Genomic DNA, 16,895 nt, shown 5'->3' on the forward strand with positions numbered 1-16,895 from the left:
CTAGATGTATAGCCTACTTTGAGCAGGATGACAATTGAATCTGCTTGCAACATCCCAGCAATGACAGAAGGGAACACCAAGCTTTCTTTGGCAATGTGTTCTGTTCATGGCTCCATTAGTTCCTTATAGGCATGCAGGTGGCAAAACTATAGATGTAGGTCACAGGTTGTGGGTTTACAAGTTGTGTCGGTCTGCTTCATACAGATAAAATAAAATTTGCTTTGAGAATCTTCCTTGGACAAACGAAAAGCATAGTTTGGTACTCTGTAAACAAAATGTACTTACCATCTGAAAGCCTCTGGTACTGGTAGAATGAAACTCGCACTGCATCATATCGAAGAATATTGGGATGGTAGCTTTTCTAAGTTCAGTTTCAGGGATCAGTGTCATTTCTAACATAGGCCCCACCATCTCAGGAATGAACTTGATTTTATGTTGGCCTGCAGAGAGAAAACCACCTGAATTTAGAAGAAGGGGCTTAATTACAGCCAAGGCTCTTCAGTTTTCAGAATCAAAATTTGTTCTGAAAAAGAAAGGCAGGCAATAGTAAATAATAGTATTCTGAAGATATACAGAGCACATTTGCCATAGCACAAAAAGAACTTGCAAACCATCCAGGTTTTACAAAGCAGAACCTCAAAATCAGATGTCTTAGCCAGAGTTTAAGCCTTTTAGGGTGGACTCTTAGACAGTGCTTTTTGTAGAAAAAAAATCAAAATAATGAGAAATGATATTTAAACAACACTGGATAATACCTGCCAATATCTTTAAACTAACAAAGGTACCCCCTCCCCAGCCTAGCTCATTATTGTCTCATTACTGTCAATCTATTCACCATCAAGTTCATCACCTGCTGAGTCAGCATTCTTTTTATCTAAATTTAGTCGGAACTAGAACAAATATTAAGTACCAACACTTAATTCAAATTTCCTAAATTAACATTAAGCAAGTCTTCACAGTAATTTGCCTTCTTTGTCTGTAGTATATTTTGACAATGCAGTTACAAAGTTGCCTCCTTATAGAGAGACTCTTAGGATAATCTTAAATAACTTCCAACAAGTGGAAGACAACCCTTATTCTTCTCAATACAGATTGATAATACAAGCTGATGTGCTAGTTTAAGTTACCAGTGGTGAAAGAGAGGGAGAGAGAAATTGAATTCTTAGAAATATTAATTAATAGTTGTTCAACAGAAGTAGCATTTGAAACTTTTTTTGTAAATATATGATTAAAGGCACATACTTTGAATCATACAATATTTAAATTACACAAAAATGAAAGATGTGATAAATATCGCTGGTGTTTTCAAAATATTTATCAGCTGTATTTTTAATCATAAGTCTATTATTTCATTATCACTATGAACATCTCAACACTTCAGGTATTTGATTATCAAAAATTTTAATTATACACCTGTTTAGCACTTACTTCATCCTGACTCACACTCCATATGTAGAAACAAAGTTAAGTTCCCAGCAGAAACAAGAATTTCAATAGAGATCTATGTAGGAATGATTACCAAATATATTTTGAAGAAGCATATAGGGTTGGCTAGTCACATAGCATAAATCTGATGTTCTTGTAGACTTCTGGACATAGAAAATAAGTTTGAAATGAACTCAGAACTGCTTAAGAATCACTTGGCTTCATCTCTTATAAACTTAGTAGTTTTATTGGCTGGGTGGAGGTGCGAAGGCTCTCCTTTGATGGTAATGTACTTTGCCATGCACTCTTCAAAATGAGATAAGCCAACCCTGCTGCATTTGGGAGTTGTTATTCCGCTGAATGGAATCTGGACTTCTGCCTCAAAGTTGTTTCCTTATGGCACCACACAGCAGTGGACAAGCTCTGAAGCTTTGCAAACATGGCACCAGACAGAAGAGCAGCAGTCAACACCAGCTGGTTAGGCACACAAGGTGTACCAAAGTAGAAAAAATGTTTAGGGAACAAAGTAGGAGGGTGAGGCAAGAACCCCAACAATAGCTAAATGAGGACTGAGCATGCTTAGTTGCCCTACAATGTCTTGGGAAGGGAGGGAATGAAAACTGAGGGGGAAGGAAACTGAAGAGTATTCTGTAAAAGAACTAGGATGAATGGAATACTGAACAGGAGCACTGTACACAGCAAGGCTTTGTTGCAGGCCCCACTTGTATTTTTATATTTCTTGAGCAACAGCGATCTTGAACTTAAAGCCATTCACATTGGTGACCACCACCATATCTTCTGAGCCATGAAAACTGTCACATCTACGAAACATTCCATAGCTTAATTACGTTCTCTGTCTAATTCATTTATCTAGGGAACTATATCGAAAGGAATCAAGAGATGTTTTCAGGGCTCGAGTCTGGCTTAGGTTAGCACTAAAGTAATAAGTCACCAATGCCCGTGAAGTTAACTCTTTATTCAAGGGGCAAAAATACAGCTCAGGCCTAGTGGTCTCAGCAACCGTTCCTGGTAGGTTTTGCCCCGATTACAAACTTGTGAGGACTGAAGGCCCCCACCTTCCCACCCCTCTCTAAGGCTCCTTCTCTCCAAGGTCCCCCCCCCCCATGCAGTTTCAAACTGCATCTGCACACAACTAAACTCTGTTCTGCTCTTTTCATTTGTGTGTGTGTGTGAGTTCTTGGAGACCAGGGGGAGGGGAGCTGGTTGCAGCAAGAGGGGGAGACTCCCTGAATTCTTCACCAGCCTCTTGACCATCCTCTACTTCAGCCTCAGAGACTGAACTACACTCTGCCACAAACTCTCCCTGCTCACCAAACCCTGTTGCCCATCCAGCTTCTGACACCTTCCCCTTAGTCTTCTCCCTCTGGCCATTTGTTGTCATCCTACCACCACTACTGGCTCTAAGGCCTTTTTTGCCTGGGGGTTCCCTAGGGAGTTCCCTGGCTGTTGCCTCCCACCACTCTTCTGCATCCATCCAGTCCATGACAGATGTGCACTTTGCTTATAACTACAGTATTAGCTGTTCATAGATACCCTTGAACAGGACACAGCTCCAAAAAGAAATAAAAGTCTACATATTACAAAAAAAATTGTAATAGTGCTATTATAGTTGAGCATACTCTTAAGCAGAATATTCAGCAGTAAGCCAGGAAAAGCTTTTTTAAAAACATGAAAACAGTATAAAGATTTATTTCTATTTCATTATTACTACCATTCAGTCTTCCAGGTGACAGTTCTTTTGTACTATACCTGAAAACTGTCAGAGCAAATAGATCAGAAAATGAATTATAGTGACACAATGTTATTTGTCAGGGAGACCATCAATGCCACGAAGTTCCTGTTCTGTCACAAGGCTCCAAGTTTAGGGATTGAATTTCAAGACAGAAAGAAAAATGGCTGGTTTCGAAGTAAATCCATGAGAGAAGAATATTGCCGTAACAAGGCATTCTAAACCTTTGATTACCATTTTTTTAAAATATAGAGAATGCCCTTGGTCCAAAGCGACAGCACTAGCAAGGCTTCCCTATGCAATTCAATCAAAGGTACACACCCACTTGTGCAGTGTTGGCCAATCCATTGAAGCAAATGGGAGTGGGAGCAGCATGCATGGAGCTCCCATGATCACAAGGAACTGACATATCAGGGAGCAAGTGGGGAATGTCTTTCTAATGGGAAACGAAAAGGAATATCTGAGCTTGGCAATAATCATGAACACCACAAAATAAAAGAAAGCTTTACATCCCCATTTTATAAAGGGTGGTGGTGAACGAGCCCTTCACTTGTTCTCTTTGTGCACGTTCTAACATCTAATTCATCTCAAAATTAGAATTTTGTGGGCATCAGAAGAAATCAGGGGAAATCAGCTGTAAAGCACTTCATCCCCCCCTTTTTGTCACTTGTACGGTGCCTCCTATTAAATCCTTCCACGTAGGTCTAACTGGCAGAAATCTTATATCAATGCAGAAGGAGGTGGCTCCCAAGGAAAGTAATGCTTGAGAAAAACGTGTACCACGTGGAGAAAGAAAGAAAGAAAAAGCAATTAGAAAATATTACAGTGTGTATAATCACACTGCAAATCTTCCTTCCTCAGCTGCCTGAAGGCCATTTAGCTTATCAGTTCAGCTGCAGTGTTTGATGGCAGCTTTCCCCAGAGTTTACTTTATTCTGCAGTGGTGGATTGGAGGAAAAACAAGTAGAAAAGCTTATGAGAACTGCAGAGTCAGCAGCCCCACAGTTTTGGATGATAAACATATCGTTCCACAAATCAGCTATGCAGCATATCTGATATCTAAGATACCCTGCAGATTCTCAATCATGTTCAGCTGGAAACTCAGGGCCTTTCATCCCCCTTCCCATAACCAATTATCTTCAGGCTACGTAAATCTTTCTCAACCAAGATTGGCGTGAAGGGTCACCTCCCTTGGGGTTCTGGTTGGAGAAGGCGGAGGATTGAATCCAAAGTTATCCAATGATGCTAAAGAGCTTGGTTTCAAGCTGAAGTAGTGCCTCTTCAAATTCCTTGCAACTTTCCTTAAGAGGTAGTAGTACCCTGGCAGCCACCAATCCTTGCACTGGGATATAAGAACATTGGGTGCTAGCCAATTAAGTTTTATTCCAAGCCTTTCCCCACCCTCCAACCCTAGGAGTTCTCATAAGGGAGCAGGTCCTGGAGGAAGAACTGTGAGGGGAGAGACTTCATCAGGCAAGGCCTCCTTCCACCTGCCTTGCCCGACCCTCTAGTCTCTGCTTCTCAGTTTGTATTGTATTATTTTATGTACTGTGGCTTGCCCTTGTTTTATTGATTATAGTTTAGAAATTATTTATTGTAACTGTTGAGTGGATTTCTGTTTAACTTTTATATGTTATTATTATTTAATACTATTCTAATGATTGTTGAATGTTACTTTTTTGATGTAGGTTGCCTATTTTAAAGTTTTATTGTCTCATTTTGTATTGCATTAGATTGTTAGAAGATGTACATTTTTTGTTTCTTCAGCTTGTAAACCGCCTTGAGTATTGTAAGATAGAAAGACGGTATACAAATTAAAAAGCGATGAAAACGAACTTAGGGCTCATCCAGATTTCCGCTTGCCCTGCCCTGCCACTCACCCCAAGGGAAACGCTATCTTTAATGCTGAATCGGAGCAATCAGGTTTTCTGCAGACTGACGTTTGCTTCAATTTTGGTGCTAAAGAGCCGGAAAAGTGACTGAGAAAACAGAAAACAGGCTGGAAGACAAACATGGCAGAAGTGCTGCAGGTGACTGTGGCAGCTCCCTCACCCTCCATGTCTCTCGGTTCTATGCAGAGTGTGCGATGCTCCTCAGGGCACCCCCCTCAAGCTCTCCCATAAACGCCCCTGTTTACAAGTCCTGTTCATGAGCTCCCCGAAGCTGCGATCAGCTAAGCAGAACTGCTGCTAGCTACTAGCTCTTCCCCCAACTCACTTCCTCTCCTTTTATCCAGCAAACTAAATTCTGCAATTAGATGAGTAATTTGGATTCCCCTTGTTGTCAGTGGGAACTAAGTGCCCATACGTGACTGCGTGTAACTTGAGTATTTCTGAAGCCAATGTGATTGAGCTCATAAACTAAGATCTGCTGTGTTTTTCTTGGTGCCTGGTTTTATCAGTTTATAATTTACTCTTACTCTGCTGGAAAACAGATGCTTTTAAATTCATATTATCATTAGTATGCTGAGCCTTCCCTACGCGAATAAAAGCATGGTAATTTAAATTCACAGACTGCAATCCTGCAATTAATTACCTGTGCAAATCAATGGGCTTTTGTGTGTGTTAACTGCATGCAGGATACCAGATTTAATTTGTACATTAAAATGAAATCATTTTCTATTACAACTGATGTATTTTCCCAGCTCCTGTGAATTTTGAGTGTCTCTAACCCCAGTGCCAGTACAGTGTTATTGTTATTGTTGCCTCTGGGACAGTGTGGTACAGCACTTAGAAGAGTGGACTAGGACTAGGGATAAAGATTCAAATCTATACTAAGACTGACCTTGGACTAGTCACTATGTCTCAGCCTAAGCTGCTCCATAGGGTTATCGTTACAAAGCTAGACATAACGTGTGAGATGCAATATATGCTGCCTTGAACTCATTGGACAAGAAATGGGATATAACTGCAATAAAGTAAATTTGAAGAGATTAACACTGCTTTCTTTGATATTTTTCACACCTACAGCCCACTAAGGTGCACAATTCCCCCTCCCCAGATGTTGGTATTCAAGTATTCTCACTATTCAGAAAAAAACACTCCCCCTTACACTGTCATCAGTCGCTAGCAATAACTCAAAATGATGCATCTTCAGAACCTTGAGCATGTGCACTTGATCTATATCATGATGCCACAATACAGTAAGTAGGCATCACCTTTTAATGAAATGGGCCTAAAATCCAGGGCGGCGGCGGGGGGCGAATACAATCAACGCTCAACTGTGCTCAACTTTTCCAGCTGTTTGGTACTAATAAAACAACTGATCTCACATTCACAGTCCACTGACCCACCTGCAAAAATGGGAGCAGATTTTCCTGCAGCCCAGCCTTAATATGCACTTTCTTATAGGCTGCTCTGAACTTTATGTGTGCGTCCCCCCGCCAGCATGCTTCTGTTAACCTACTATTTACAAATAGTACAACAGCACCCAGGCACAGTAGGCCTAGATAAAATGGCAGTACTTAGTTACATGGCATATTATTATTTTTTTACTGAATGTTTTGGGTTAAAGCACATATTTTCCAGGATTTGTTAAAGACTCTAACACTGTCATTGCCAGAGAAATGACTTGGAGATGAGCCCTCTTAACGCTGTTACCCAAAATAAAAAGACCAGTTCGTCTGGTGTGTTAACTGGAATCTCAGACAGCTTTGGGAGAAGGGGATGGCTAAATGAAAGTTGTGACTTAAATCCAGAAGTGCAATTAGGAATAGAGACAATGATGTAATATGGTTATGAAGAATCCATGAGTGATGTTATTAAGGCAAAAAAAGGGGGTGGGAGAATCTTATTGGTTTTCTATAGAAGCTGCTGTTGGGAAGCCAGAGAAAACATTCTTGGAAAAATAGTTTTAGATATTAAAAATAAAAATAAAAATCAGCAATGCATGCCAATAACACAAGCATGTCTTTCACTAGGGAATTATGATGGGAATAAACTGCATTTTAAGAGATGGCAATGGTATTAACAGCGAATTACAGAGATTATGCGAGCAAAATGCCGGGCTGAAGGAGTAGAAGGAAATTTACAGAGTACATGCTGTTCTGGCAAATGAATCTTTTCTTACCATGAATGAGGAAAATGAAGTGATTAAAGAGAAAAGACGCCAACTGAGATTTGACATATCCCACCTGCAGGATCAACTGACACAGTGTCAGCAGGAAGAGGGAGAGAGAATGACATGAAATACCCTATTGGCAAGCCAGCTCAGCCCAGCGGTTCCAGCGACCAACGTATTGCTTGGATACCCAATCGCTTTCAGCGGTTTGAGACTGGCTTCAAAAACAAAACAAAAAACCCCTACTGGCTCATCCTCTGAAACCTACTGAACTGTGTGACAGGGCTACTTTGAACCCTGGTCACTAAACGCAGAAGGACAAGGCAATCAGAGTAAAGGTAAAGGTAAAGGACCTCTGACAGTTAAGTCCAGTCGCGGACGACTCTAGGGTTGCGGTGCTCATCTCACTTTACAGGCCGAGGGAGCTGGCGTTTGTCTGCAGACAGTTTTTCTGAGTGATGTGGCCAGCATGACTAAGCCGCTTCTGGCGCAATGGAACACCGAAACCAGAGCAGCGCACACAAACACCATTTACCTTCCCGTAGGAGCGGTACCTATTTATCTACTTGCACTTTTTTTGGCGTGCTTTCAAACTGCTAGGTTGGCAGGAGCAGGGACCGAGCAATGGGAGCTCAACCCGTCATGGGGATTCAAACCGCTGACCTTCTGATCGGGAAGCCCAAGACGCTCAGTGGTTTAGACCACAGCGCCACCCGTGTCCCTCAATCAGAGTACTATTGTTCAAACTATTCAGTGAAGCTATTCAACCACTTTGAAGGAATGGAGCCCCATGCCAAAAAATAATTGAAACCTGTTTATCTGGGGGGTGCTTTTGGCAGATATTTAAAATATGTTGGTAGCTAGAGGTCTTTCCTCCAACATAAGATGAGTCTATCCCAGCACAGGCATCAGCATGTGAGGTGATTATGGTGACTGAGCTAAAGAAGCAAAGTGACAGTTATTAACTCCTGATCACATCTGAGGAAGTAGCAAGATAATTAGTGCAGATATTAATTAACAAAGAAAATAATTCCCTGAGACTGAGATTCTGTGGCTGCCAGGACTCCTAAAGATTTTTCAGGGAAACTTCTCCAGTACTTTAATACTATCTATATACTTCCTGTACTTCCTATAAACAGAACCTATATGGATTGTTGCCCACAACAAACTGATTGAAATGGTCAACATGCCATTTTATTATGATTTTATTATTTTATTCATGTGTTGTAAATTAGGTATTACCATGGTAACAATTTATTTCACATTACTAATGTCTTATTTGGTATTATATTAGGAATTCAACTCTGATATATCATTTGTAAAAAAAAACATATACTAATTCATTCTGTTATTTCAGCATTATCACTGCATGATCTCAATGCAAGGCTGTTGAGCAAGCAAGCGGATGGATAATCTGAGTATGAAGCATAATTTTTTGTGGACTGCTCATGATCTTAGAAGGTCTTTTTCTGCTTAACAGAGACAGGTGGATTTCAAAATAGAACTTATCAGAGTATGGAAGATTCAATTACGCAGATTTGTGTTGAAGAAATTATAGTTTTACTTGATCCTAAAGTTCTGCTTTTTAGCAACAACCTTGGCAATTCCTAGATTTTGTTGGTAACATTTTTAACTTTAACTTTTTTAAAACTGCATTTCCCTCCTCGTTTTTCTGATAAACAAACAGTTTACTAATGTTTGTATAAATCTTAACCATAACACTTTTTCCCAGTAACATGTAGGTCATTTGGATCAACTACCATCAACTTTTGAATCCCAACCTGCAACCTGGAATACACTTTTGACATTTTTTAAACCATGTATGTAAGGATATATTTTTAAAAAAATACTTTTCTTGCTCTCTTATTTATAATCCTTCCCTTATTATCAGAAAAAAGGCCATTTTAGTGCTGAGACGGTCCCATCTTAGGTTGGGGGCAAGAAATCCACCTACCCCCAAATTACAGAATAAAAAAAGAGGAGATGGTGCCATCAGCCTGTGCCTACTCCCTCACACCTCTTTAGAAGCAGCATATTTCAGCATGTGAAAGGTAGCAACCATGTCATTTCCCTGCTGCAGTTGCTGCTTGATTTATCGTGGTCAGCAGGGCCTCCCACCTGCTCTGAGACCATTTGATGGCAACTGGGAAATTCCTAAAGTCAGCAGCTTGATTATTGTGGCAGTCTGCACTGATTTTTTTTTTTTTTAATTGCAATCAGAATAATGAAAACCAGATAGTTTGAGAATACAGTGGTACCTCGGGTTAAGTACATATTCGTTCCGAAGGTTTTGTTCTTAACCTGAAACTGTTCTTAACCTGAAGCACCACTTTAGCTAATGGGGCCTCCTGCTGCCACCGCGCTGCCGGAGCACGATTTCTGTTCTCATCCTCAAGCAAAGTTCTTAACCCGAGGTAATATTTTTGGGTTAGTGGAGTCTGTAACCTGAAGCATATGTAACCTGAGGCACCACTGTAAAGGACAAGATACCAGGATTTAAACCGTATCTGTATACTAAAGCCAACGCTGTTGGCTTTTTCAGTGGCTTTGCCTGGCCATGCCTGGGTAGAAGAAAACATGAGGGTGGGAGTTGAAAGATGTGGGTTCATTGTATGGAGTTGAAATACACCAGGCATTCTTGGAGAAACAAGTTACTCAGCAGCCTGAGTTCCATGTCTTCCTTTGCTCACATGAAGCCAGTCCTTTTAATGGCTGCACATGTGATATCAAAAGGACTTAGGTCCAATTACTCTATCTTGGATCAGGATGTGTGTGCAATGGAACACTCAAAAGTAGATTTTTGGTAGTAATTGACTGGAAGAGCTGAGCTTAGTTTACTCTTTTAAAATGAGACATTCCGGGTATATGTCTGTCACTTGTATATTATTATGTATTTAGTTTATCCTGGTCTCTACTCACTAATGCACTCAAGTCTTTCTTAATAAAAACAGAACCGAGCTATTCCCCAAAAGCATTACTAAAGTCTTATTTTCCTTCCCTACATAACGCCATAGTTCAAACAGAGTGCACTTCCAAATCATAAAAAGATGAATGTGAATTCTCTCTTTCATCACAAACTCATGTAATAATCAGAAGATATATCAGAGTTTGACTGCTTCATTCTTTCGTATTAAACACTCTACAATTCTGGCTGATTATACATAAGGTTGCTGCTTTCTTTCTTTTTTTCTGCATCAGAGTCATTTAAGAATATAGCAAGAGTAAGTTAGCCAATGTTCAGGTGAAAGCTAAGTAATATTGGCAGCTTTACAATATCAGAAACTCGCAGCTACTTAAGTGATTCAGCTGTCATAATTTATATTATAGCAAATCCTGTATAATTCACTCAGAGCAAAGACATGGCTAAACATCAAAAGAGGTATAGTGTCCATATCAATGGAAATATTAGTATAAGGAAAATTTTTCTTATTGGTGATTACAGATAATTTAGTAATTACAGAGCTTTTATGCCAAAATCTGTGAAATCATTGAGAATGCTGCCTCTCCATATTACCTATGCACTTTCTAAAATACATCTAGAACTCTCTCTTTTTTTGGATGGTATGGTCACTCAATATTTCTAATGCCAATGGGAAGAGGGCTTTAAAAGTATTTCTTCCAGAGAACCTTGGTGTTAATCTGTGTGCCTGTTGAATATTGAAAACCATTAGAGTATCATTACCTACATTACATCTCAAAGGACTGTGTGAGAAAATTTCACTTATGCTATGACAGCAACAAAACAACTAACATAGATATTTAATGCAACACTTATGAAATTTGCTTGCTTAACAAAGCTTTGTCCATCCTATGAACTGATTAAGAGGGTTCTTTCAGCAAAACTGATCTTAAAATGGATAGAATGTGTTCAAAGAAGAGTTCAAACTAGTGAAGACCAATCCTTATACCGTGGCTGTCACATGAGAAACTGCTGGGAACTGCCTTTGTGCATCAGTCATAACAAGAATCATGGGGGGAAACTGTGCATGCTGGTGGCAGCCACTTCTTCAACATAACAGCTGCCATGCAAGAAATGGCCCTGAGTAGCTGCTGCAATAAATAAACTTAATTAAATGTGTAAGTTAGATACTGCCAAAATATTTGTGCAACCAGAACTTTGCACAAACCTTATAAGCACAGCGCTAATGCTGCAAAAATGCAGTGAATTCAGCTAATCAGGATGTGCTGATTATTCAAGGATCAGATAGTGGGGATCCTACTTACCCAGGTTATACCACATGTCACGGATCTCAAAGCCAATTTGTCTTCTCATATCGCCATACCTAGAAAGAATGCAAATTTATTGATAAAAAATGCTCTTTGTATTATTTCAACCTTTCAGCATTGTAATCAAATTATGTCTGGGTTGTTGTTTTTTTAAAAGCAACCTAGGATAAATGATTTGCTAGTTATTTAGGAGTCTTATTTAGGAGTCCAATGCACTTTAGGTCTATTGAATTTGTTAGGCAATACAACCATTGTTATGTATAGGGAAAAGCTTGCAGAAATTAAATTACATTCTCAAATCATAGAGATGATAAAACACACACACAAAAGCTTGCATGGTAGCTCCCAGTCTAACATCTGCATTTCTCATTCTTCCTTGAGGGAAGAAAAAAGCTCTACTCCAGCGTCTATGCTGCATTTTCTGTAAACGTTTCACCTGTGGGAATTTCAGTTTGCCTATCGGCATATTACATAACTGTCCCTTGAGAGCGTGGGGGTGTTTGTGTAGATTAATGAGAGTATTATCCATTTCTCAGTCTCTAATAGCTGGAGAAAACACACTGCACAGACTTAAGAATGTTTTACTTTTATGCATATTCTTAGCATACATTGCCTGCCCTAGAAAATGAACTAAGAAGAACTGTATTCAGCAAGTACCAAAGGAGGCCCCCTCCCCCACAACTACCATGACATCTGCTGAGATACTACAATGGATCTGAATGCCAGCAAATCTGCAGAAATCAGAAGTGATACTTTATTTTGGATTTGCAACTGATGAATGCATAAAAAGTGGATGAGTCCATGCACTTCTTTATCTCTTTACACACACACACAATTTTGTAACTGCAAGTACTGCCATTGGTTACCATACATGAATGAATCAAACTAAACACACAGTCGGGGGGGGGGGGGAAGGAATTGCACCTTCTTTGAATTCTGTGGTTTTACATAGGTAAAGGTACCCCTGACCGTTAGGTCCACTCACAGACGACTCTGGGGTTGCATGCTCATCTCGCTCTATAGGCCGAGAGAGCTGGTGTTTGTCCACAGACAGCTTCCGGGTCATGTGGCCAGCATGACTAAGCCGCTTCTGGCGAGCCAGAGCAGCGCACGGAAACGCCGTTTACCTTCCCGCGGGAGCAGTACTTATTTATCTACTTGCACTTTGACGTGCTTTCGAACTGCTAGGTGCGTAGGTGCTAATCAAATGCCCTTGCTTAATTGATCATCAGCAAGTGTGTCCACCCTTATAAAAGCTGAAATTTTAGGAGTTTGCTGGTCTGGAGCATTCAGGTGTGTTTTAACACAATGCCAAGAAGGAAAGATGAGACAATGCTCTTAGAGAAGCAAGTGCTGCTGCCCATGAAACTGGGAAGGGTTCTAAGGTCATCTCCAACCAATATAAAGTCTATCATTCTACAGTGAGAAAGATTATTCAAAAGTGGAAAACTTTCAAGACAGTTGCCAATCTTCTCAGGAGTGGATAGCCCAGCAAACTCACCGCAAAGTCAGACCGTGCAATGCTCAGAGAAATTGTAAAAAACAACAACCAAGAGGTACATCTCAGGCTCTACAGGCCTCAGTTAGCACATTAAATGTTAAAATTCATGACAGTACAATTAGAAAAAGACTGAATGAGTATGGTTTGTTTGGAAGGGTTTCCAGGAGAAAGCTTCGTCTCTCTAGAAAGAACATGGCAGCACAGCTGTGGTTTGCAAAGTTGCATTTGAACGAACCACAAGGCATCTGGAACAATGTTCTTTGGACAGATGAGAATTACATCCACAGCCTTTCTTTTTAATGCACAGGAATAATAAAAAGCTGCAGAACTTTCTGTGGAGTTTACATATTAACGTACCATACAAAGCTTCAGTTGCTTGATCGCTTCTGTTGCAAAGACTCCATGAGTCTACTCCAGAGAACAAAAATATCCAGGACAAAGTTCCACCACTCTCTACTATTAACTGTCATCCAGTTGTAAGGTAGTTTGTGAAGCTGGAACTAACCATGGGATAAAATACGATACAATAATGCCAAAATATCATGTTTCTTTAGAGTGTGGTCCTTAACAGCTGTAATTTTCCTTTCTTGAGTGAACATGAAAAGCCCTTAATGCAACATGTTAAAACGAAAGTGTTTTTTCTTAATTCCATATATCCTTTACCATAACCCTTAAAACACATTTGCACAGCCTGCCATCACCTTATTGCCCACTGCTACATCCAATCCTAATTCAGGGTGGCCAAAATTCTGGATAACCATGAGCCAAATTTAGGTTTGTGTAGATGTAAATTGCAGTTAACCATTACATGCTGGTAAAACTTTTATGCAGAATGGTAGGGCTGAGGCAGGCAGGGACTAGCATACAATTTCCTTGGCATTATCACAATCTGAGTATTTCATATTGTTTTTTCTGTGTACTCCATGTAGGAGTGATTCTTTTTCCCCCACTCTGAAATGAACTTCACATTGTTTAAAATTATGCAACGTTTTGTCTTCCTCAGCACAAGGAAACACTGTGTTAAATTCAAAACCCATGCAGTGCGGTTCCATTCACAGAAAGAACACTCATGCTGTTCACTAATGGAAAGGAGGGAGGTGATTTTTGCAGATTCCCCGTTCCCCATGCAGGCCTCTGGAAATCTGCTCTACAGAGAACACTGTGGAACGCCATGGAACCTGGCATGCAGGGAAAGAAAGTACAAACTGTCTCTCCACCTTCCATAAAGGGAAAACTTTCACTGACTTAGAGGCCTTAGTCTTGAACGAAGGACTCTTTGTGTGTGATGGAATGGCATCTTTGGCTCCAATCCAATGTCTTTTAAGGCTCAGCCTTACACAAAAAAACAACTCCTTTAAAAATAATTAAATTAAGGAGATTTCGCATCATAGCTAAAATCAATGAAGGCAATTGAAAACAAAGGGACAAACCTTCATTCTTCCGAATACCACAGCATGTTGCTTCTTTTTTTTAATAAAAAAATTTCTATGAAATATAGTATAAAACGAATAAATTCCCTGTTGAAAGGTAGGCAAGTTAATCCGTTTTAACCAAGGTACAAGTCTGTGGCAATAAAACATTCTTTAGAGATATCACACTGAAATTCACAGCAGTTATGGAGATTAGCTACAAGACCTGTAGGAATTAGGGAATAAAGCATTCTCATCAAATGAGATTAGGATAAGCAAAAAGCTAAAGTGGCTTTTAAAAAAGATTTCTCTAATAGGTTCATTCTTAAATTTCTTGATTCCATGAATATACTACAAGATAAACATTTGCTTTATCCAGTAATTTTGTATCTTGACGCGAGTCTAAAGAATATGATAAATACTTGATTCATGGTTTCAAGACTAACCTTTCATCATACTATGATTGCTTCTCAATGCATCTTGAATTTTCTAAGCAGTTAAAGCAACATTATGTTAATAATCCCTCATGCTCCTGCTCATGATTTTATATGTGGAATGCAACTTACTTGTTAAGGATTTTGCATCTTTTAGTACTTGAAAAGTTCTCCAGCTGTAGTGACTCTTGGGTAAGAAAAGCAACAGCAAGGTGGAAATAGTTGTTCCAAAGCTAGAGGTCACAAAGATTACAAGAATCATCAGTATTACATGACTGAAACATCATAACATACGGTAGTTTTTAAAGATGTAATTTATATGCATAATTATTAATAGTAATAAGATATCAAGCTTGGTTTGTTTTTGACAGAAACTTTGCATTTTGCCACACTGCACAGTTTTGATTAAACAAACTTGCCCATCTGCACAAATATTGAAATCAAAGGCTTTCTGATGATTCAAGCAAAATGGAATGTGAATTCATGAGTGTCTGTTTATGTTGTACAGAAAGTCAAAGAAAATCACTAACTTTCTCAAATGGATGCTGAAGTATGGAAATATGTGAACTGAACTATGAAAAATGTGCACAAGCAAAATAAAAAAAAGAAAAGGAATTGGAGTCAGAGGACTTGTGGAAAAGTAAAGCAGTGAGATGTCTAAACATACTGTGTCAAGCAAAGCAATAAATTATCCTGCTTGATTAAAACAAAGATAAATTTATAATAAAATTAACTATATCCCTTAGTATCTCTGTATGATTGTGAGCAACAGAACACATTTGTATACAATCCATGGTTTAGTGAACTTTTGAAATATTGTTATGAGATTTTTGTGGTGTTTTATATGGTCAAACTTAATTTCATTTTTTGTTTGGCATCTGGCTTGTAAAAAAAAAATGGGGGGAGATATTTTTTTCTTGAAAAGTGTATACAAATAAATTAGATAAATCAATGGTTTAGCATGATGTACACAGGTAGGAAGGAGCCTGAGCAAAACCTCTGAAAGTTGCCGCTTTTCATCTTCACTGGCTTCTGGGTTGTTTCTAAGCAAGATTGTTTCTTAAAGCTGTAAACAGCTTCAGACTACAACAGTGGTTTCCAAATATATTTTTTCCATGAACCACTTGAAAATTGCTGAACGTCTTGGTGGATCGCTTAGTGATTTTTCTGCCTGTTGTAGCAACTGTAATGCACTGTGCTAGATGCTGCATGTTTTTTAATTCTATTTTTAAAATACCGTAAAATACCGTGCGACCATAGGACGCACCGGACCATAGAAGGGGGAGAATGGGGGGGGGAATTCTTGTTCTCCCCCTCAAAAACAAGGTGCGTTCAAGAGCAGGCCTTGCCGCTGCCCCCCAAGCTTGTGGAGCTGGTGGTGGGGTGAAGCGCTGCTTTCCCCCACCACCAGCCTCCAAGATCCCTGAAGCCTTTGGAGTGCAGCTGCACTCCAAACATCCTTTGTAGCCTCCGCTTTGCACAGCCATCCTGAAGCTGGAACAGCGAGACAGAGGGCTGCGCTGCGCCCCGTCTCGCTGTTTTGGCTTCAGGGGCAGCAGGCTGCTATCCGCAAGCCTTGGGAGCCCGGCGGGAACTCCCGCGGGCTCCGAAGGCTTGCGGACAGCTGCCCAAAGCCCGGGGTGCACAGCGCCACGCTCCCTGGGCTTCGGGCTGCAGGCAGCTGTCCTCCAGCCTGCGGAGCCTGGTGGGAGTTCCCACCGAGCTCCGCAGGCTTGCGGATAGCTTCCTGAAGCCTGGAACGCGAGAGGGGTCAGTGCACACCGACCCCCTCTCACTCTCCAGGCTTCAGCGAAAGCCTGCATTCGCTCCATAGGACGCACACATTTTCCCCTTCATTTTTGGAGGGGGAAAAGTGCATCCTATAGAGTGAAAAATACGGTATATGCCACAGGCCACCTGAATGAAGCCTGCAGACCATCGTTTGAGAACCCATATAGACTAGGATACCTAAGGGACTGCTTCCTACCATATGAGGCTATCTTTGAATTCATCAGGAGAGACCCAGTTGCTTGTACTGCTAGTCTCTGAGGTTGCAATCTTATACCTCAGGGATGCGAAACCTGTGGCCT

At 40.2% G+C, this 16,895-nt stretch overlaps 1 protein-coding gene across 4 annotated transcripts in view; it reads right to left on the reverse strand.

The window, feature by feature from the left end:
- The window catches only part of DOCK1 (dedicator of cytokinesis 1), a 376,896-nt gene that overhangs the window by 82,555 nt on the left and 277,446 nt on the right, over positions 1 to 16,895 (reverse strand). For all 4 annotated transcript variants that reach the window (XM_081863133.1, XM_081863131.1, XM_081863134.1 and 1 more), the window contains exons 31-33: positions 14,938 to 15,038; positions 11,459 to 11,517; positions 286 to 440 (exon numbers count right to left, since the gene is read on the reverse strand). In XM_081863133.1, coding sequence (XP_081719259.1) covers positions 286 to 440; positions 11,459 to 11,517; positions 14,938 to 15,038 — 315 coding nt within the window. The remainder of the gene's footprint in view (positions 1 to 285; positions 441 to 11,458; positions 11,518 to 14,937; positions 15,039 to 16,895) is intronic.

This window comes from Podarcis erhardii, assembly GCF_964252035.2.
Source record: "Podarcis erhardii genome assembly, chromosome: 5".
Taxonomy (NCBI): Eukaryota; Metazoa; Chordata; class Lepidosauria; order Squamata; family Lacertidae; genus Podarcis; species Podarcis erhardii.